This window comes from Megalopta genalis, chromosome 4 (genome assembly GCF_051020955.1).
Source record: "Megalopta genalis isolate 19385.01 chromosome 4, iyMegGena1_principal, whole genome shotgun sequence".
Taxonomy (NCBI): Eukaryota; Metazoa; Arthropoda; class Insecta; order Hymenoptera; family Halictidae; genus Megalopta; species Megalopta genalis.
The window spans coordinates 5260358-5280830 of record NC_135016.1 but is presented as its reverse complement, the minus strand read 5'-3'; the positions used below and the strand labels follow the sequence as shown (position 1 = coordinate 5280830).

The following is a 20473-nucleotide window of genomic DNA, read 5'->3' as shown; positions in this document are numbered from 1 at the left end:
CGCTTTCTCTTTCTCGTTCACGTCCGGATTCTCTCTCTCTCTCTCTCTCTCTCTCTCTCTCGCACATACTCTTTCTCGCTGTCTCTCTCCTCTCTTCTTCGACTGTCTCTCCCTCCCGTCTTATTAAACGGAGAAAACTACCAAATGAGATTTCCATCCGGCTCGAAACACGCTTCTTGCAACCCGATCGCTTAACGCGAGAATCCAGGCGGATCGTTTACTTTTGACGTGACCCGAAAATTTCATTCGCGACCAGAGACGCCGGAACTACCAAATTATCCGGAAGACGCGGCACGAACTCTCGACGAACCGGAGCTCCTCCACGCCCCGGGAGAGAGAAAGAGAGATAGACAGAAAGAGAGAGCGGATCGCGGAGACGATCGCGAGCCCGAAGGAGGCTCGCTCGAAATTTTCGAGCGAACGAGCATCCCCTGTGTTTCGTTCCGGACTCGCCGGGACCGAGCGTGCCGTGTCCGACGAGGCGTTTCTGCCGCGAGTCGACGAATATCGGCGGATATCGGCGAAATATCGGCGAATATCGGCGCGTCGCGCGACCAGAGCGTACGCCGAGCGCGCGCGTACTCCGCGAACAAACAAGCGCAGACAGGGCGGAACAAACGCGAGCCAATTAAGCGTAGGACCGGTCGTAGTAAATTAAATATTTGCCAAGTAGGGGCACGCGCTCCGATAACGATATTAATTATATTGTATCGTCTCGTAGGACACGCGTAGACGAAAAAAGAGAGAGCGCGCGCGAGAGAGAGAGAGAGAGAGAAAAGAGAAAACGCGGACAATGGGCAGGAACGATCGGCGAGCTAGAAGAACGGAACTAAATCGAGTGGACAGAGATCCGTCGAGATTTACGAGCGCTTGTCGGAAAAACAAGAAAGCCCGTTAATTGGCTGGCGGTCGTGGACAGAATCGAGACGTCGATACGTCAATATAATATCCAACTGTGACGCATCGCGCCGAGAGCATCCGGCTAACCGATGGTCGCGTTAACGTTGATCGACGATCACCGATGACTAATCCCTTATTACCTCTCCCAGGCGCGGAAAAACCGGAGCGCACCTGCTACCACCAAAGGAGACGCGCCGCTTTCCCTTCGATTCCCGATCGCCGAAGAATAACCAGCCGGGCGAGTTACGGTTTTCGAGTTGCGAGTTCCCGAGTTACCTAGAGTTACGAGTTTACGAGTTTACGAGAGTTACGAGAGATGCGAGACGCGAGGTCACTTTGCGATCTAACCGCGGTTACGAGAGAAGGCAGAGAGAGCGGTGCCGCCGTAGGAGGGGGAGGGGAGGGATGGACGGATACTTGTTGAACGCACGAACTAGACGAATTCCCTCTGTTCCGATGCCGCGCGAGGCTAAATTAACAAGAGGAACCCCGTTCGCAACCGGCGTCGAATCGAGCGAATCGGGCCGAAGCGGCGCCCCGTGCAATTTTCAGCTTGTTCGACGGTGGAAACGAAAAGAACGGAAAAACCATCGGGGCGGTTTTCGCTCGAGTATTCGAATCGATTCGACGCGCTTTCCCATATCGACGCCTTTTCGACGAATCGTCGTAAACGATACACCGGCAGACGCTGCTGCTGCTGCTGGTCCTGGTCCGGCTACGCGAATCAACGGGGACCTGGGTGCTCTCGGAACGGTGCACGAAACATTTTCATCCAGAAACGACAGCCCCGATCGGTGTCGCTAATCCGATCGGAATGGCCGAGGGTTTCGCGTCCCCTTCGTTCCTCCGTATCAACCGCAATTAACGATAATCAGAGCTCTGACCCTCGCGCACAAATTCAACCGATAGACTGACTGCCACCCTTCTTGCTTCGCTTTCCTACCGAATCGACGCGACGCGACGCGGTCGAATCGAAACCCCGGACCGGTTCAATTTTAAAACGGAACGATCTCGTTCGAGCGCGCATCCGATCGTCCTCCGTCTTTCCCCGTCTTCGTTCGAATTAAGACCGTCCTCGGTCCCCGTCGAACGGTGGAGAGACACGGGGATGAGACGAATCCGGACAAATACGACGCGCACGGAACTCTCCGGCTGGCCCGGAGAAAGCATGGACAAGGCAGGCGAGCGAGGTAGGCGAGGTAGGCGAGAATAGGCGAGGTGGCCACCGCGGGCACGAGCGTCCGAGAGACCGAGAGATAGGTACCGTGCGAAGCGGTGGAGGAGTACGGTCTAGAAGGGAGATGGACCGGAGGTAGACGCAGGGGATGCAAGGTCCGGGGAATATTGAGCCGCTCCGTTAATGTTTATAACGACGTTAGACGTTGGTGTCCCCGGTAGCGTGTGTGTAGGTGTGTATAGGTGCTACACAGGATAGCTAGGTGGCTTCGCCTACCCTCTAGCGTACCCTCTGCTTCCTCCCTTCTCACCCTTTACATCCGCATCTCTCATTCCCCCTTATTATCCCTCGCGCTCGGCCTCTCGGTTCGTCCTTTCGTATCTTCTCCTTTTCGTTGTCCGTCTCCGTCCCTCCTACGCCGGGTTCGTGCGACGTGTGTGCAAGCCGTCGCTCCCTCTCGGTCAGTCCCCTTGTTTCCGTGCCTCGTTCTCTTTCCCAGCGGTGGCATACAACGGTAGTGGTAACAACGGTAGCTAGAAGTAGAGGCAACGGCAACGGCAGCGGCAGTAGCGGCGGCAGAGAGGCAGAGGCAGAGAGGCAGAGGCAGAGGCAGAGGCAGAGGCAGAGGCAGAGGCAGAAGCAACGGCAGGACAGGAACTGACATAAGCGCACGAGTGTGTATGTAGAGCACGTACTCGGGGGCTCTCCAGTTCGACGGAGTAGGTGGAGGCGGGTGGTTGGGTGGTCGTGGAGACCTCTCGGTCGAGAGTATGGGTTGTGGGTGGTGAACGGGTGGATATAGCGCGGAGGGTGAGTATGTCGGTGGGTCGAGGAAGAGGAGAAGGGGAGGGCTGCATCCTAGCAATGGGACGAGGGAGCCTCTGTCTAATCGATGCCGCGGCGGTGCGCGCTCGCCCCGCTGGCTATTACGCACCTTAATGTCCTTTTCCCTCGCCTCCTCCCCGCGCCAACCACCCTCGCCTCTTCTCCTCTTCCACCTTCGACGCCGCTATCCCCTCGACTGCTCCGCTGCTCCGCTGCCTCGCTGCCTCGCTGGCGAGCTGGCGAGCTGGCGAGCTGGCGAGCCGGCGAGCTGGCTCGCGCCACCTTCCTCGTCTCGCCTGTCTTTCTTCCGTTTCTCGCTCTCTTTCTTCCCACCGAGGAGCCGACAACCTCTCTCCCTCTCTCTCTCTCTCTCCAGCTCCTTTCGTCTTTCTCCTTTCTCCTTTCCGGCAGCTTCCTCTCGGCCACGTTTCCCTCTTTCTCCCGCCACCTCGTCCGCTCGAACACCGAGAGGCGGCCATGACACGTGTCAATCTACCGCAGACGCCCGATCGATACCGACGGACCTCGGCTTCTCTCTGCGCTCCTCCACCTCTTTCTTCGCCCTATCGTCGACAACCACCCCATCCTCGTCCACCTAACCACCCCATACCATCGTACCACATCAACCACCCACTCCCCGTTCCCATCCCCGGCCCCCCTTCTCGTTCTCGTTCTCGTCCTCGTCCTCGTCCTCCACCTCCGCCTCATCCTCCTCGTCCTGTTCCTCTTGCCACCCCCTGCAACCCCCTGCAACCCCCCGCGACCCCTTACGACCGCGCTCCGCGCTCCCTATACCGAACCTTCTACGAATGCTGCCGCTGCTATACGCCGCCTGTACGCCGGTATACTTTGCTATACGCATCGACGCGCGAACCCTCGACCCATGCCGCCCCCGCGAGGCCTGCCAACCTCGACGAGAGTATCGCGTCTCTGCTCGCGACAAACGAGATTTCGTTTACCAGCGACTGGCCGATTGCGCGCCGCCAGCCTTCTACGACGATTCTCTCTCTCTTCGTCTACGCTCTTGTTCCGTCCAGCGAGCCGTGTACCGCCCTCTAATACCTCTCCACACTCCGTCAAGTCTCCGACGACGATCGGCAATATCTTTTTTTCATCTAGCGAAAAACCGTACGTACCATCCGTCGAAGCGAACGCCTCGAGCTCGTCGGACTCGCTCTTGAAAAACAAACGCGCTTCCTCCGCGTCTTACGTACGCGTTATAAATTTCCCACGGAACTGTTTCTACTCTTTCTATCTCTCTGTCTCTATCTTTCTCTGTTTTTTCTCTCTCTCTCTCTCTCTCTCTCTCTCTCTCTCTCAGAAACAGACGCAGCCCTTTTGCACCGTGAACGGAAGGCTTTCTTCCCGCTGCTATTGTTTCAACGGGGAAAGATCGTGCGCGTTTTCGCCTATCCCGAAAATGTTCGCCTATCCCTCGCAGAAGTCGGCGCCGGTGAAATTCGATAACCAGAGCGGCGGTCCGTTCGCCTAGGATTTCTCGCATATTCGATACAAAGTAATTCGCGGATCGACCGAGAAACATTTGGTTAGGTTAGAAACGCGGCAAGTTTATCGAGCTCGTAAACTTTCAACGAGCGCGAAAATACGCGAGCACTACGGGGGAAGAACGTTAAAGTACGATCGTGTGTGCGCGTCTCGCGCCCCTCCGTCCCTCTTCGCCGCGCCGCGTTTCGCCGGGCATCGACGTTTTAGACCAAAGATACCGAACGATGGATCGTCCGCTCGAAATAATGCATCCGATGCCATCGGGCGGTATCGAGGGCGATCCGAAGGCCGTCGCGGGGTCCGTCGCGGAGATTCGTGGACTTTGATCGGCATGAAAGAAAACAGGTGCGAGGGACGAGCGACACGAGCCCGCGGCTCGATTGACCGCGGGGGGCTCGCCTGCGATTTATCCACGTTAAAACATCGACGGAATTATTTAGAAACGAGTCGCGTCTGGCCGGCAGCGGGCGTCTACGTCCGCTACCGAATTCTACTAATCGTCGACCGCGGCTCTACTTCGACGAGAGCTCGAGCTATTTTCGAAGCTGCGAAGGTTACGTGGTTTTCGGCAGGGATCGTTCCGCATTATCTCGAACGATAGGAGCCTTCCTGCCTGTGTCTCCCCTGCCGTGCCCGAGCTTTCATTCGCTGTTCCTTGCACGCGCATTCGCTTGTCCCCGGCCGCTTTCCCCGGCCGTCGCAAACACGAGAACCAAATTTTCAAAAGGGCCCAGCGAGACCCGTGTCCACTCTCTCTCTCTCTCTCTCTCTCTCTGATTTCCCGTTGCGCAACCTCTACGAAAAGTGAAACGTTCGGTTCACACCGCAACGTCGTCCCAGGTATCGGTCAAACGATATTATAAATCAACGAACCTCGGTCGCCCAACGGCCTTTTCCCCACCGTTCGTTGGAACGAACCAGGCGGCGACCAAATATTCGACGAGACCGCTCGTCGCTCGACGTCGTGTTTCGTATGCGCGACTTTTTTGCTGGCAGCCGAACCGATATGCGACCGCCGATACGCCGATACCGAATCTATTTCGAAGCGTCTACGTGTGCGAGCATCCTCCGCGACGACCGAACGACGCGTCCCCGCGGCCGTCTTGCGGGATCCGTCTTGTTTATCCGCGACTCGGTTCTAAAAGCGAAAAAGAACGCGCACGATTCCACGGTGTCCCGCATTCCGACAGAACTCAAGCGGATCCGCTCGGCTCGGAATTTCGACCTCGTCCACGGACCGGCGCGAATCGGGAACGAATCGAGCCGTCGATACGACGAGTCTTCGATCACGGAGAAAGACGGTTCCGTGTCGACGATCGGCTCGCCCGACGAGGCGAAGGTGGAAGAAAAAAAGGAACCGTTTCGAAGCCGTTCGACGGACGCAGGACGATCCCGCGGCGTCCGGGTCCGCGATTTTCTACGAGCTCGGTGATTTCTACGAGCATGGTGATTTTGGGAAGTTCGCGGAAATCGTCGCGGAATCGCCGGGAGATCGATGGTGCCGACGCAATAGATGGCCGAGGAAAGCGACGCGCAGCACTTTATTTTACGAGGCGCACTTATTTCGGGTCTCGCGGGGAGCTGAGCGGTACAAAACGAGCAAACGTATACAATGGACTTGTGCGCTGACCCACATTGTCGTTGCATAACGGGACATCTTTCGAAATATTCGCAAGTTTAGTGCCTCCGGTCTCGTCGACCGACGACGGGAACGCTCGTAAAAGGAACCCCCGCAGTCACCGAGAGACACAAACGCAACTGGCGCGAACCACGCGCGCACCGAATCGTTTTTCGGCTGCGGGATACGCCGTTTCTACCGATGTTGCCCGATCCCTCGGAAAAAGAAGCCGCGAGAGTCGTCTCGCCGCGAAAGTTCACCGGGGACGAGTAAATTAGGAGAGATCGCGGAGACGGAAAAAAATGCGCGTCGCGGCTCTACGACGGTGGAATCCGGCCGATCGAAAACGCCTCTTTCCAGGAGTCGTTCGACGCCTCTTTCGGCGCGGGTGCGCGACTACGCGCGACGGATCTTCCCGCGACGGATCTCCCTGCGACGGAGTTCTCCGGGCCGCAAGACCGCGCGGCTGTTTTTGCCTAAACTTTTGCAAGGTGGAACGATTCCCGATGGCGCGTCGCGATAAGTTGGAATCTTCTTGAACGCGGTCTCGAGAAACCGGGGGGAGAAGGATCCCAGCTACCGGTAAAACCACTCGATGGGAACGTCACCTAATAAACGATCTCGTAAACGTCGGGCCGCGAATGTCGCCGGCGTTGAATTGGCCTGACGCGCGTAGAAACGACACGATCGCTTCGCGACCCCAGAACAAAAACGACGCCGCAATCGTCGAAATAAAATACTCTTTATGACAGTCGCCGCCGCGCCGAAGCCCCGCCACCATTGGCGTAAAACTCGAGCGTGACGATCGTCGCGGATGCTCGGCGTGTCTCGAGAAAATTCCTTCGCGGAGGAGACGCGGTTCTCGAGAGAGAAAAAGAGAGAGAGAGAGAGAGAGACCGCGTTACTAAATTCGAAGCGGAACGCTTCGAAATATCGCGTATCGTTCTGCCGATCGTTGGCCATTACCGATGCCGTTGCGAATATTTACGAACGGATCGTTGACGCGGCTGCGTGTTCCATCGGCCACGGTTTCCCCACCTCCGCGGAGATCCTCTCGCGGCTGTTAGTGCCTCTCGTCCCCGATCGAGAAATCAAAGGACAACCGGTATTCGCGTCGCGAGCCCGTCCGTCCTGGCCGACGTCTACGATTTTAAATAACGAACGACCATCGGCCAAAGAATTTCGTGATGTTGCAGCGAGCAGACTCGCCGGATCCGGTGAGTCACCGACACGGCCCCGAGAACCGACTCATCTATACATGTATGTATATGCGTACGGCACACTGTGGATTTCGCGACACGAATCTCGTGCGGAGGTATCGACGATTCGACCGGAGACGTTGCAGAACCGGCGATGCCGACGATGCCGCGGAGAGTCGCTTCTTCTTCGTGGATTCCATGGGTTTCCGCGCGGCGACGGCGACGACGACGAAAACTTGGAGGAAAAAAAAGGTAGCCGGAGAAAGCTGAATTCCCTGCTCTATCGTATGGAACGGAACTGCGAAACGTACACCCGGGGGATGGTTCTCACGAAGGACGAACGGTGAGCTGGCAGTAAATCGGGCGCCGGTGCAGTTTTAATTGACAGGAATGTTTAGCGGTAATGAACGCAAGGTGGTAGGAGAGCCGGATAAGTACGAGGCAGAGGAGTAGAAGAGAGCCACCACGACGGCCACGATACCAACGCCAACGCCAACGCCAACGACAACGACAACGACGACAGCATCGGCGACGACCGTAGCGGCGGTAGCGGTGGTAGCGACGGTAGCGTGGCGATGGCAGCGTGGCGATGGCGATGGCGATGGCGGTGGTTATAGTGGCAGTTGCAGTAGTTGCAGTTGCAGTGGCAGTGGCAGTGGCAGTGGCAGCGGCAGCGGCGGCGGCGGCGGCGGTGGCAGCATCGGTAGCAGCCACGGCAGAAAAGGAACAGCGCAGCGGCGGGGCCGCGACTAGATAGAGACGCACCGGCAAAAGCATAAACATCCCGATGCCGGCAGTGGTGGTGACGGCGGCGGTGGCGACAGTGGCGGCGGTGGCGGTGGCGGCGGCATCGGCAGCGACGACGACGACGGCGGCGGCGGGGGCAGCGCGCACGTTCCACACCGTGGGCGTCGCCATCGCGTTCCTACCACGACGGCAGGGGTGTTCTATGACGCTATAGATCATGCGGGCTCCGCCTGGTAGGCGGGCACAACCTGGTAGTTGGTACGCCGGTGCCCCTCTCCCCGCCGTTCCGCCGGCCTTGCCAGCGCCACCATCGGTGCCCGCCAAAACGAGATCCGCTCACCGACTATCCACAAACTGACCGACTCGTATCCTTCGACCTCCATCCGATTCTTTTCCAACTCAAATCTTCGCCCGAAATTATCGTAAACCAGTCCGCCGCGCGTTACGCCGGTCCCCGGAACCATGACGTATCGAAAACTTGCTCGGGAAACCCCGATACTGCCACGAATTCAACGATCTTTCGTGCAACGATCCGGCTCCGGCTGCCTCGACGCGCCGCGTTTCTCGTCGGTTCTTTTCGTCAAATCTTTCCGTTTTCTCCGCGACAAAAACACCCTAATCGAGGACCGCGGACCCCGCCCACTCGCTCGATGATCCAGGACGAAGATCCCGGGTTCCCGACCGGCACGACTCGTCTCGCTCGTCCCCGTTTCTTTCCTAGATCGTTGGCCAACGTTGCCCCACTACATACTCTGTTCCATCGGAATAAAATCGAGAACACGATAGCTCGTAGCTACGTCATCGAATATGCAATCTTCGACCGAAGCGCGGCCGTGGCGCAGCGCGCGCGCGGCTACTCGTTTCGCCCTGGTGAAAAAATCAAAGTTCCCTAAAACGAGCCTGCTTCGGCTTAGAATCCACGGTTACCCCGTTATTTTGCAATATTCTGCAACCCGTGCACTCGTAAGTACCTGTTGGCCCGAAGAGAAACGATCTCGCACGGGTCGGCGCTGTCGCCGATTGAAACGATAAGGGTGTTAGGATCGCGTCCTTCGAAAATTCCGTCGAAAGAATCCGGCGAAACGTTCGCACGCGGTGTCGAAGTTTTCCCAACGGATTTTGAGGTTAGCTTTCGACGACGCGTGGAATCTCGACGGCCGTTCGAACGTTCGGAATTAGAACGATACCGTGGCTATCTCGTTAAATATGGTTGTCGTTGGTGCAGACTCACCGCAGTTCGGGGGGCGTCCTCGGGCTCGGTGGGTCGAAATTCTCGAGAAACTCGCAGGTGATGCTCCGCGTCGCCGTAGTACGGTGATACGAGACCGCCGGCCGGCAGCGCCTCTCGCGGCGAAAAGAAAACTTCGCGAACACCGAGCCGTTCGGATTCCCCCCTCCCGCGCGATTTACCGGGGCCGACGAGGTTGAGGGCCCCGCCTCCTTTTTCGACCACCTCTTGCGCGCGCGAGCGCAACTTCAGTCCCCCCGGGCCCATCGTGGAACTTTTGCTCGCGTGGATGTCCGATCATCCGATCGATCTCGCGTTTCCTGCTTCTCGCGTACGATCGAAATTCGTGCGCGATCTTCCGCGGCGGAAAACGCGGTCGCGGGTTGCCGCCGTGGATCGCTCGATCCCGGATGACTCGGGGCGACCGACGATCGCGGGGACCGATTTTTCGACGGGCCCGACCGAATCCGGTTCGCTCCGTTCTCTCGTTACCACGAACCGGCGATCGTCTTTTCTCCGAGGGCGTCGTTTTCGTTCGCGTTCTCGCGGTCCGGCATCGCGTCGCCTCGTCTCGTCTCGTCCCGTCTCGTCCCGTCATCCCGTCGTCTCGTCCGATTGGGTTCTCGCAGAAGGCACAGGTACGTTCACGCGAACGCAAATCGCGCAGCGAAGGAAGAAACTGCGAAAGAGACGGAACGAGTGCGCGGAGAGGCAAAGGAGAGCAAGGAAGAGCGGGCAAGCGAGGAAACGAGAACGAGCGGCGGAGACGAGAGGGAAAGAGGACTACTACTCCTGGGGCCCCCCACCATGCGGCCTGCCGCCGCGACGCCAGTCCGTAGTCAGTCAGCGCTGGACCGCCGCCCGCTCGATTTCGCGATCCACGAACGACGGTAGCCACCACTTCCACCTCCGCCTCCTCCACCACCTTCGCTTCTTTTCTCTCTATCTTGTTCGAGTTTCTTGCCTTCTACCCCTGCATTTTATCTCTCTCCCCCTTTCTCTCTCTCTCTCTCTCTCTCATTCTCTCTCTCTCTCTTTCTCTCTCTCTCTCTCTCTCCCTCTTCAAGTAACTTTGCTCGCTCTCTCCTTCTCGCGCACACAATCTATCTCCTTTTCTCTCGCGTTCCTCCTATCTATCCGTCTATCGGGCTGTGCTCGCTTCTCTATCTCTCTCGATTTTTTTTCTTCGACTATACCGGCCTCTGTTCATTTGTGACTGTGGTTCACCCTTGCGCATTCAATCGGCATCCCCGATACGTACCCGGAGACACGCGCGTAAACGCGATTCCTCGCTGGTTTCATCTTGCTCTTTCCCTCACACGCATAGACACGGAGCCACACACACACGAACACACCACACTCGCACACGTACACCACGAGGCACACAGTAGTACCTCTTTCTCTTTCTCTCGCTCCTCACGGTTTTCCCTCCCTGTCGCGCGCGATACGTCTCTCCTCGTCTTTCTCCCCCCGTTTGTTGGTTTCTTTCATTTTCTTTTCCGCAACGAGCTTTCGGTAGCCCCGTACACGTACGGCGGAGTGTCGTGCGCGCGTCTCGAGTGGATGCAAGGCGTCGTCGCGAGGCACGCGTTCCTGCAGCCGAAAACTCGTCTTCTCGCGCGATCAACGAGATCCACGGTCGTAGGTCGCGGGGTTCGAATACTACGAATTCGGCGACTCGTTCCTCCGTAGACGCGGATCCCGGTACTCGCGAAATCCACGGAAAGAGAGAGAAAGGGAGAGGAATAGAGCGAGAGAGAGAGAGAGAGAGAGAAAGCATCGAGGTGATCGCGTTGCGCCCGCGATCCAGTCTCGTCGATCCCCGCAGCATACCTGGCCAAGTGATCATCGGAAATCAGTGTCGACGCTCCGATTCGTATATATCGTGCCGGTCTTCGGGTCTCGGGTTGTGCGGACGGAGGAACGAACTTGCATATTTGGAACGTGCCGGAATTTTTCCCTCGCGACGCGCCTCGCCACGAGTTCTCCACGAAATGCCGCGTTTCACTTCGTCCCGTTGATCTTCTGTCTTGGATCGTTCGTAGGTGCGGCATATATCCGATCCGAGCGACGATCGTTAAAGAGTGAACAGCGCGCGGCTCGACGACGAGTCGCAGTCCGCGGCGATCGAGAAAACCTGCGACCGAGCGACCAGCGACAGCGCCGATGTGATCGTTCCGAGTGAATTTGGTTGTCCCCGTAATCGTCGGCGTAAACCGCGCATGGATCACGACGACGAACCGAAGGATATCACCGACAGCACGCCGACCAGATTCTCGGCGAAGCCGATCCCGGAGATCGCGAGACGTTCTTCGACGATCGCGCGAGACAACAGCCTGTTGTAACCGGGTGTTCGCCTCTAGCGATCGCAGCTGCATCGAATTCGGCCGGCACTCGGCACCCATGTAGGTGCGGCTGCTTCCGAGCAGAGAGACGATAACGATGTCGCCACCGATCCTGGGAAGACCGACGACAAACGGATCCGGCGAACTCGCGATGAGGTAGTCGGTGCTCGTTTGGACACGTGCAAGTGGGTGACTTTGTTGTGTGCGCGGTGCTGGGAAACTCGGAGCCGTTTCCCCCCGCCGCGGAAGATCTATCCGGGATCTTCCTGCAGCGTTCTCAAGGACCACCGTCACATGTTTGGGAACCGAACCGAGACGGCGTCTAAGGAGCAGAGACCTGGAGCCCGCACAGATAATCGAACACCTCCGCAGGACGCAGATGCCCCGAAGGAAACAGCACGCTCCGCAACGTATGAAATGTGAGTCGAATTTCAATTGTTTCCGCGACGCCGTGCCGTGGCAAGGATCGATCCTCGATCGGCGTGCTGCAACACCTGCTTACTACGCACCTCGACCACCGATCGTGTTTCCCCGATCGACCACCGATCGAAACACGAAAACGAAAACGCGAGCACGTTGTCGTCCGCTCGTCGAGGCTCCATCGTTGCCCATCGACGTCCATCGTCGCTCGAGAAATCCTCGCGAGCACTCTCGCGACTCCGCGCGTTCGAGCACGGATTAAGTTATTTTTCGCAGTGCCGAAAGATATTTGAAGCGCGCGCGCGTTAAACTCTCTTGCGCGTCGATCGGGACCGACGCTATTTCCATCTTGGTCCACGGAAATTTCAACGATTCCGTGAACGCGATCGTGCCGAGCGTGGCTCGTTGATCGCTCCATTTGCGCGGCGACGTCGTTCGCCGTGGCACCGGCTCGATGTTTCCCGGGTATCGGAAGAACGTGATCCGATCCGATCGGTTCGGACCCCGAGGCGAGGTCCGAAGAATTCGTTTTCGTCGTAACGGAGCGAGCGGAGCGATTAGAAAGCGGGGAAAATGTCGAGACATTGGTCCCCGGAGCCCGTGTGCACGTGAAAAAAAGAAGCGTGCACGAGGTAACTGCGGCGATAGGATCGGCGGTGAATCGGATCGGTCGCGAGAAATTTGTAAATATCGGTGGTGGAACGCCGGTGAAACGGCTGGTGGAACCCTGGGTTTGAAAGGTTGATGCGCGCCATGCTGCTTTTCCCACGTGGGGAAGCCATGAGGCGTAAACAAACTCGCCCCTGGCGGAGGACGCCATCTTGGTGAAGTTCTGCCGGAAACATTTACAATTCACTCAACTTGCCCTACCGAAACTCGGCCAAGCGCCGATAAATCTCGTTGTGCGCGCGCGCGCGCTGATGCTCGCCGCGTACATAAATCCAACGGCAGTCTACGGAGTTTCGGCGCCGTAAACGCCACAGTTTTTCGCCAGCTTCCGCGGTGGTAGACGCGTCCGAGCCTCCGGACAAGCTCCGCACCTTCCGTCGTCCTTTCCACGAAGTGAAGTCGCGCGAACGAATTCTCCGTTTCCCCGATACTTTCGGTGTTTTCGACGTCTCGTGACGAGCTCATCGCGAGAGGAAGAAGCTAACTATGTAAATACTTCCGTACTCGTGTCACGACTCGACGAGCGGGTGTTCGAGCCGCTCGAGCAAACGCGCGACACAGGGCCTCGCGATGAAGCCGTCAGCGAAAGTGTCCGCCGATAACTCGTGGAACAACAAAATTTTGCGCCGGATAGAGTCGATTACCGTATCGCGCGCTAATTTCTCCGCTTAATTTACAATGTCGCGGTGAAAGGATCCGAGAAACCAGCGCGCGCACACGCGCGCTCGCACGCTAAAAACACACACACGCGCGCGCGTACGAATCGGTGCAAATCGATCTTCCGTCTATCGAGAATTACGTTCGCGCTGCCATTGCTATTCCGTGGAGGTTAATCAACGGTATATTACCGGAGAAAGATTGCTGGCACGGCGGCTGCTGTCGTCTCTGAAAAATACATGATAAAATATCGACGACGTCCGACTCCGCGCGAACACGCCGGGAATCGAAACGCGCACGTAAGACAGGTTTGGAATCACGCGTACGTTCCCTCGGATCGATTAGACGTTCGAATCGATCGATTTCGAAAGGAAACGAAAATCCCTTGTCTCGCTCTTTTTTGTCGGCGGGGACGCGCGCGGTTCCGCCCCGCTCTTCGCTTGTCCGTTTTCCTCTCCGTCCGCCAGACGATCGCAGATCCGAAAGCGCGTTAAACTAACGCGTCGAGCATTTGTCAGGAAATTCGTAGGCTGGCGCAACAGGTGCAGTTTAGGGGCATCTTCTCGTCCCCGGTATCCGAAAAAGCAAGCCCGGCTGCAACGCGATCCGGCGCACCTTTCGATCGGACGTCGAGTTAGTCGCGCGGCGGGCAGATACATTCTCGAAAAGATAAGGAGAAAATATGGTCGCCTGCCTGTGCGGAGATCCCGCGGACCCCGTCATCCGCGAGACGCGGAGTGCTGTCGGAGTGCTTTGTCGAAGTAGTATCGACAACCTCGTTGTTCCGCGGTATCCACGGCATTCCGAGTGCCGCAGCGTTCTCCGAGCGGAGACGAGACGCGGACGCGGACGCGACGCGACACGACGCGCGGCGTCGAATCGTCCATCCGATAGCGGCACCGCAAGGCGATTCTAATAACGCGTCGACGGGACTGAATCGGAGGAGAGGATCTCTCCCGAGTTGGCCACCGTCCGTTCCGTGCGCGTTTCTCCGTAACTCCGTGATCCACCGCTCCATTCATAAAGCAGGAAAAGTGCTTTCGGCCCCGCGCACGCGCGCGTCCACACGGCCGCCGTTCGTCTTCGCTACCAGATATTTTCGGAGGTCCGGAATTATAAAGCCAGCACGGCACTATATCGTCTTGTCCGCGGACGCCGCGAGACTCCGCGCTAGATCCGCCGAAACCGGGATAACCGGACGGAAATGATCCATTCGCCGACAGACGCGCGGCGGCTCGTTTATTCAACGTTGAACCGCGTCGGCTCCGATACCGATTACACCGATGCCACGCGATACGTATTCGATGTTCCGGGGGTAGGTAAGCGGCGGTTCCATTCCGGTACGGTACAGTCGAAGAACCGGTACCGAGAGGACGGAATGAAAAATCGCGCGTTCGCGACGAGTCCCGCGGTCGCGCGGAAACATCGTTCATCGTCCATCTCGCTCGCGTCCGAATCCGTTCGAAACTGCGATCACGGAATCGAGAGCCGGCCGCGGCCGAGTTCAAGTCCAAGTTCCCGGCGCGGCCGTGAGCATTGGTTTTTTTAAAAAGGCGAGACCTTGAGCGGACAAAACTGAGAACACGTTTTTCCCGTGGACTTAGTAGCCGGCGTGCCGGCCTCGGCCGGCCTGCTAGCTGCGGAGGAAAAAATTTACGACTGCTCGCATCGTCCTGGAAAGGACGCTGCAGGACACGCGCGGTGCACAGGCCCACGATCGCAGGTTACCTGCTTCACGCAGGGCAGAGTGAAATTTCACCGGCGATCCCGGTAAAAACCTTTGGCCGATCCGTGCCAGCCTACGCCCATTGCGCAAAACTTTCACCTCAAACAATGCCGACGCATTTTTGGGTCCCGCAGGCTCGCTCTCCTCCACCGTCGTAAATCCTTCAACCCCTGTGGAAAAAGGCGGCGGGAGCCTCCGCTCGCAAGCTTTCGGGTCACCGGAAAACCCGCAACGCCGAAAACCGCACCGGCACATGCTCGGATCGCAGCCTCTGCGGCCGGGCCCCTCGACGACCCTGCTGCTCGCGATTCGTTCTCTTAAAAATCGACGACCCGCCCGGACGTTCCCGTCGATCCGACGGGTGATCGCGACGGACCGGCGACAACCGTGAACAGGCTTTCGACGCGCAACGAATTATCCATGCGTGAAAGATTCGAAGCCGAGATTTCCGCGTTGCGCGCGGTACATCGAAATCAGCTTTCTAATCGGCTACCATTATTTCCGGTGACCATGATTTACACGCGATATCGCATCGACGAGCAAATATGCCAAAAGCAGTATGCCGGCAGATAAATGAGACGCTTTTGCCGACGAGTCTCGTCGCTTTCGTGTTTCAGCCTCCTTGCCCGCGCGCCGATATTTCTCGAGTACCTTTTGAATTCGAGTATACGCGACTCCGGTAAGCATGACGGATGCCTGCTCCCGCGAGAATGCCTGCCGCGAAAATAAATATTCCGCGAAATTTCTCGTCGCAGGCCGTTAGTAATTGGCCGCCGCGTATCGGCCATTTCGCGACTCCGTCGACGATGCCTTCCTTTTCCTGCCTGACACCGATCACACAGGATGGCGGAGAAGCCGGCTGCCGTGCCTTCGGCTCGTGCTCGGACATAATCGATCCTCGGTTAGAGAAACGTTCCGTCTAAATTCGAATATTTGCGGCGGTCGTATTGTTAGACCGCCTTGCATTTGCGGCAAAATTGGAAAGTTGCGATTTAAATAGATACGCGTTGGGAGAATTAAAAAATGGCGATTCGGTATTTTCATCGAAGAAGGAAAGAACATATTCGGTCTACGTTTCTCGCAATCGACGAAGACAATTTTTATTTTGCAAGAAAATCCGCGGTCCGGCAATTATCAGCTATCAATATCGACGCCGATAAAAGGATTAACCGTGGCCCGGACAAAGAGGTTTCAATAATGCACGAATGAAAATGAATCGTAAAGATTCGAGCGAATGTTCGCCGTCCAAAGGTCGACTTTATATTCGTCGAACAAGAGGTACGAAATTATTTTTATTCAGAAGTAATCCAAATAAGAGAACCAAAAAAAAAATAAAAAAAATGTAACATGTCTTATTCGACGAAACTAAAAGTTAATCGGTGGCACCGATTGGTCGGGGCTCGCAGTGTCCTCCGATATCCGATGACAACGAGCTCCCGCGCAGCGTTCCAATCCGCTCTCTCTTCTCTCTCGGAGCGAATCATTCGACGCCGAGGAACTTTTCATCGCGTGAAACGTGCGAGCGAGTTAGATATCGAGACGAGAGAACGAGAGGCAAACGCTGCGTCGGCTGCGGCTTCGTCGTCGTCGTCGTCGTCGTCGTTCCCGTGTTCCCGCCGTTCGCGATCTCGCCTCCTCTCACCCTATTTTCGATGCTCGTAAAACCGGCGTCACTGTATCCGACTGATCCGTCTCCCGATTTATACCACCGCGAAGAGACGTTGCTCGGAACTAGCGCCTGCTGCCCTGCCGGATCTTTCTCCGCGCCCCATTCTCTCAGCGGCGCTAATAAATTAGCCGGAGAGAAAGACGCCGGTACGACAGATGCCCGATGGCTGCCATAAAGGAGCTGCTACGGTGGCTCGCGGGTGGTGGCAGCACATCAAAGAGCATCCGTATCGTCTCGATCCGCGGTCGCTCCCCCGTCCGTTGTTTTATGTTTACCAGGGGATTTGTTGCTCCTCTTGGCGCTCGCCCGGCAAACAGTCGCGCGGGATTCTACGCGCTTGCGGTCGGTCCATACTCGGCGACGCATCCGCGTCTCGGGCGTACACGCTCGCCTGCCACGGAGGCGGACGACGAGAATAAGCGGGGACAATAGATCGGCCGGGACGATGCCGAGGAATCGACGGAGTATCGACCCGTTCGGCGAACGGTGTGCGTTTCGTAGCGCGATGGAAAAATAAAAAGGAAGCCAAAAGAGAAAAAGGAAGGAAGGAGAGTCGCGTCGAAACTCGTCGAGCTGGGAATCATCGAGGGGATCGCTCTTACGAATTCCTTTTCTAATTCTCTTTGCGCCGTTGCGGCGCGGCGTTGATCGGCCGCGGAGAAACGCAACGGCGTGTCCCCGCAGCGGCGACACGCCGTGCCACTCGAAAACGAACTACCGGTGCTGTACGGCGTGCAACGGAGCACCGTGGAGCAGCTCGAAGCGGCGCGGACCGGCGTCGAACGTGCCGGCACGCTTAAGTGACTTTCGGTGTTTGGCCTTTGCGCGCGGCGAGTGCCTTTTGCCTTTGCGACAACGCTCGCTTTGCGGCTAGGTTCGCGAACAAGCAGGCGGAGGCGGTAGTGCGTTTGACCTCTTCCTCCTTCGTCTCTCGTTTGCCGATTCCCCGCACGCACCGGCCACCCCCGTCGAACCACGCCACGCTGCACCGTGTCTTTTCTCCTCTCGGATCCCTCGCCCCGCCGCCCCTCGAATACCCTCGAGACGACGCTCGCGCACGGAGCACATCGGCCAACTGTGCACGCGCGCGGATAACTAAATCGCGACGCGGTCCGCGGACCAGAGAACCGCGCTGGAACCGGAATCTGGTACCAAAGGGGATGGCTTTTCGTTCGAATGCTGCCGAGATCCGCGCGCGCGGCGAGATCCGGCGAGATTTGCCGCGAGGGCGAGACGGCGATGACGGATTTCTAAAGAGGGTGCGCGAACGAAGGTGCTGCAACGAGGAAGCGAAACAGAGGAAACTCTCGGATCGCCACTGCTCGTCGTGAAACAAACTAGATGGACGCCGAGCAAACGCAACGGGAAATCAATTCTCTCTCTCTCTCTCTCTCTCTCTCTCTCTCTCTCTCTCTCTTTCTTCGGCGTCGAAAATATTTGACCGCGCGCCTCGTGAAACCGAAAACCTCTTTCCTTGTTCGCGGTCCGAGCCGTCTCGGAACTGTCCAAGTTGTTTCGGTATCGATCGAAAGAACCGCGTTTTCAACGCGAACGATCGCGCGCCCCCTCATTAAGAGGAACGATCATTCTCGTAAAAATTCGAGAAAGCACCGAGACTTCCGTAACCGGAAGACAGAAGTTTGCTCCGTCTTCGATAGGAAGTTGGATGGAATGCCGAGCCAAAACTCGTAAATGTACACGCGGAATTCGTAGAGCGAGACGTACAGCGGATACGTAAGGGTAGGAACAAGGGAAGAGAAGAGGCTAGGGGGGAGAGAAGGGAAGGCAAGGCAAGGCATGGCAAGGTAAGGGAAGGAAAGGAAAGGAAAGGAAAGGAAAGGGTGCACACGCGCGCGCACTCTTTTCGGTGTGCGACTGCACGAGTACGGGTACGAGGAAAGTACGAGGGTAGGAAAGGGGGATCACGACGGTATCGCGGTACAGTGGCCAAGCTATTCGGCCGTGCACGTACAATCTAGGTACTGTTTCGCAACGAGAAGGCCCCGAAGGGGAAGTAAGCAGTATCTCTCGAGTTTCCCTCGTGGCCCCTCGGTCCTCCGTCCTTCGTCCTCCGGTCGCCGCGATCTTTCTACATCCTCTCCCTCGAGTCTACTAGAGCTCGCCGCTTCATCCACCCTGACGCCCGCGACCCTCCACGATACTCTCTACTCTCCACCGTAGAAGGGAAGATCGTAGTGGGGTTTTCTCCGTTCGTCCGACCGTACGTCCGTCCATCCGTCCGGCCGTATCGTCTCGTCTCGACCCGTCTCGTGTCGTTTCGTCCCGTCCCGTCCCGTCCCGTCCCGTCCCGTCCCGTCTCGTCCCGTCTGGTCTCGACTCGACTCGACTCGTCTCGCGTGACGGCCTCGTCAGCCGTCAGCCAAGCTCCGTCCGGATCGATACGCTTGCCACCCTTACGACCCCAACTTCCTCCACCTTCTCCTGTGAAAAGCAATGCACCTACCATCCGCACCCCTCACCATCGCCATCACCTACCCACCCTACTCTCTATCCCTGCTCGCGTCTCCTCTCGTCTCCTCTCGTCTCCTCCGCGCGAACCTTCCTTTTCCCCTGACCCCCGTGCCACCGTTTCTCTCTCTGTCCCTGCCTCTCCTTTGCGCGCGGCTCTCGCTCTCTCGCTCTCTTTCTCTCTCTCTCTCGCGGCTCTCGCTCCCTCTTGTCCCCCCGACCCTCCTCCTCCTCCTCCTCCTGCTCCTTCTCCGGCTGCTGCCTCCTGCCAGCAACCAGAGTCTAGTTGAGTCGAGTTGAGCCACCGGCCGGGTCAGAAGACGTCTGCTGCCCGGGCGAGCGACAGCTACCACCCTCCCATTCAAACACCCACCTCCGACCACCCGATTTTACCACCTCTTCCCTCGTCCTCCTCGTCCCCCCTCCCCCGTCCCTCGGCCTCCCTCGTCCTGCTTCTCCACCTTCGACCGTCCGTCCACCCACCCCTCGACCTACTCCACGACTCCATTCTACCGCGACGTGCCGCGAGATGGACAGCTTCGCCTCACCGTCGAATCCACACTCGAAACTCGCTCACCCTTCTGTATCGTTCGCGTAAACGGTACGTGAAACGCCGGTGGTGGTAGTGGCGCGGCGGTGGCGGCGAACGCGCCACGGTCCCCTTCGTCAACCACTACCACCTTTACGGGCTCGCTGCTGCCGCTGCTGCTGCTGCTGCTGCTACTACCACCGCTGTCAACTTTCTCCCCCCCCTTCGACCACCCTTCCGCGCCTCTTCTCCGTTCTCGTAACGTTGCATCGCTTCTCACCGTTGCCGTTGCCGTTGCCGATGCTGTTGCTGCTCCTACCACGGATGCATCGTATCCTACTCCCTTCGCGAGACACCCTATCTCCGCACTTTTCACGGCGGAGTATTCTCCGTGCATCGAACGAATCGAACGTTTACGCGCGACAGGAACCGTCGCCCTGTCACGGGAACAGTCTGTAACCCACACCGGACAGCGACGATGCACGACCTCATTCTTGTCTACAAACCCCCGCGCTTCCCGTACGCCCCGTTCCCCCCTTGCATAGACCGCCGATATCCCCGGTTCCCGCGGACAAGACGCGCGGTCGAACACACCGCGGCGAAGAATTCTCGCGTCCCGGGGAAATCCGGAAACCGGAGGAATCGCGACGACGACGACGAAACTCGCTGGAATAAGTAATCGCGACGATTACCAGTTTCCAAGTTTGTCCTTCGTTCGGTACGCCGGAGTGCCTCTTCGGTGTACCCGGGCAAAGATCCCTCGTAACGATTCATTAGTAGTCGAGAGTC

General features: G+C 57.6%; 2 protein-coding genes across 3 annotated transcripts in view; one reads left to right on the top strand and one right to left on the bottom strand.

The window, feature by feature from the left end:
* LOC117222520 (uncharacterized) overlaps window positions 1-9320 on the bottom strand; it is a 36292-nt gene extending 26972 nt beyond the window's left edge. Inside the window, exon 1 of the mRNA XM_033474263.2 lies at window positions 9204-9320. The gene's annotated coding sequence lies outside the window, so the exon portion shown is untranslated. The remainder of the gene's footprint in view (window positions 1-9203) is intronic.
* Window positions 9321-11136: 1816 nt separating this feature from the next.
* Window positions 11137-20473, top strand: part of tio (zinc finger domain-containing protein tiptop) — a 93318-nt gene continuing 83981 nt past the window's right edge. The window contains exon 1 of one of the 2 annotated variants that reach the window (XM_033474262.2): window positions 11137-11964. In XM_033474262.2, coding sequence (XP_033330153.2) covers window positions 11925-11964 — 40 coding nt within the window. In that variant the 5' untranslated portion in view covers window positions 11137-11924. The remainder of the gene's footprint in view (window positions 11965-20473) is intronic. The other variant, XM_033474260.2, reaches the window with a different exon arrangement.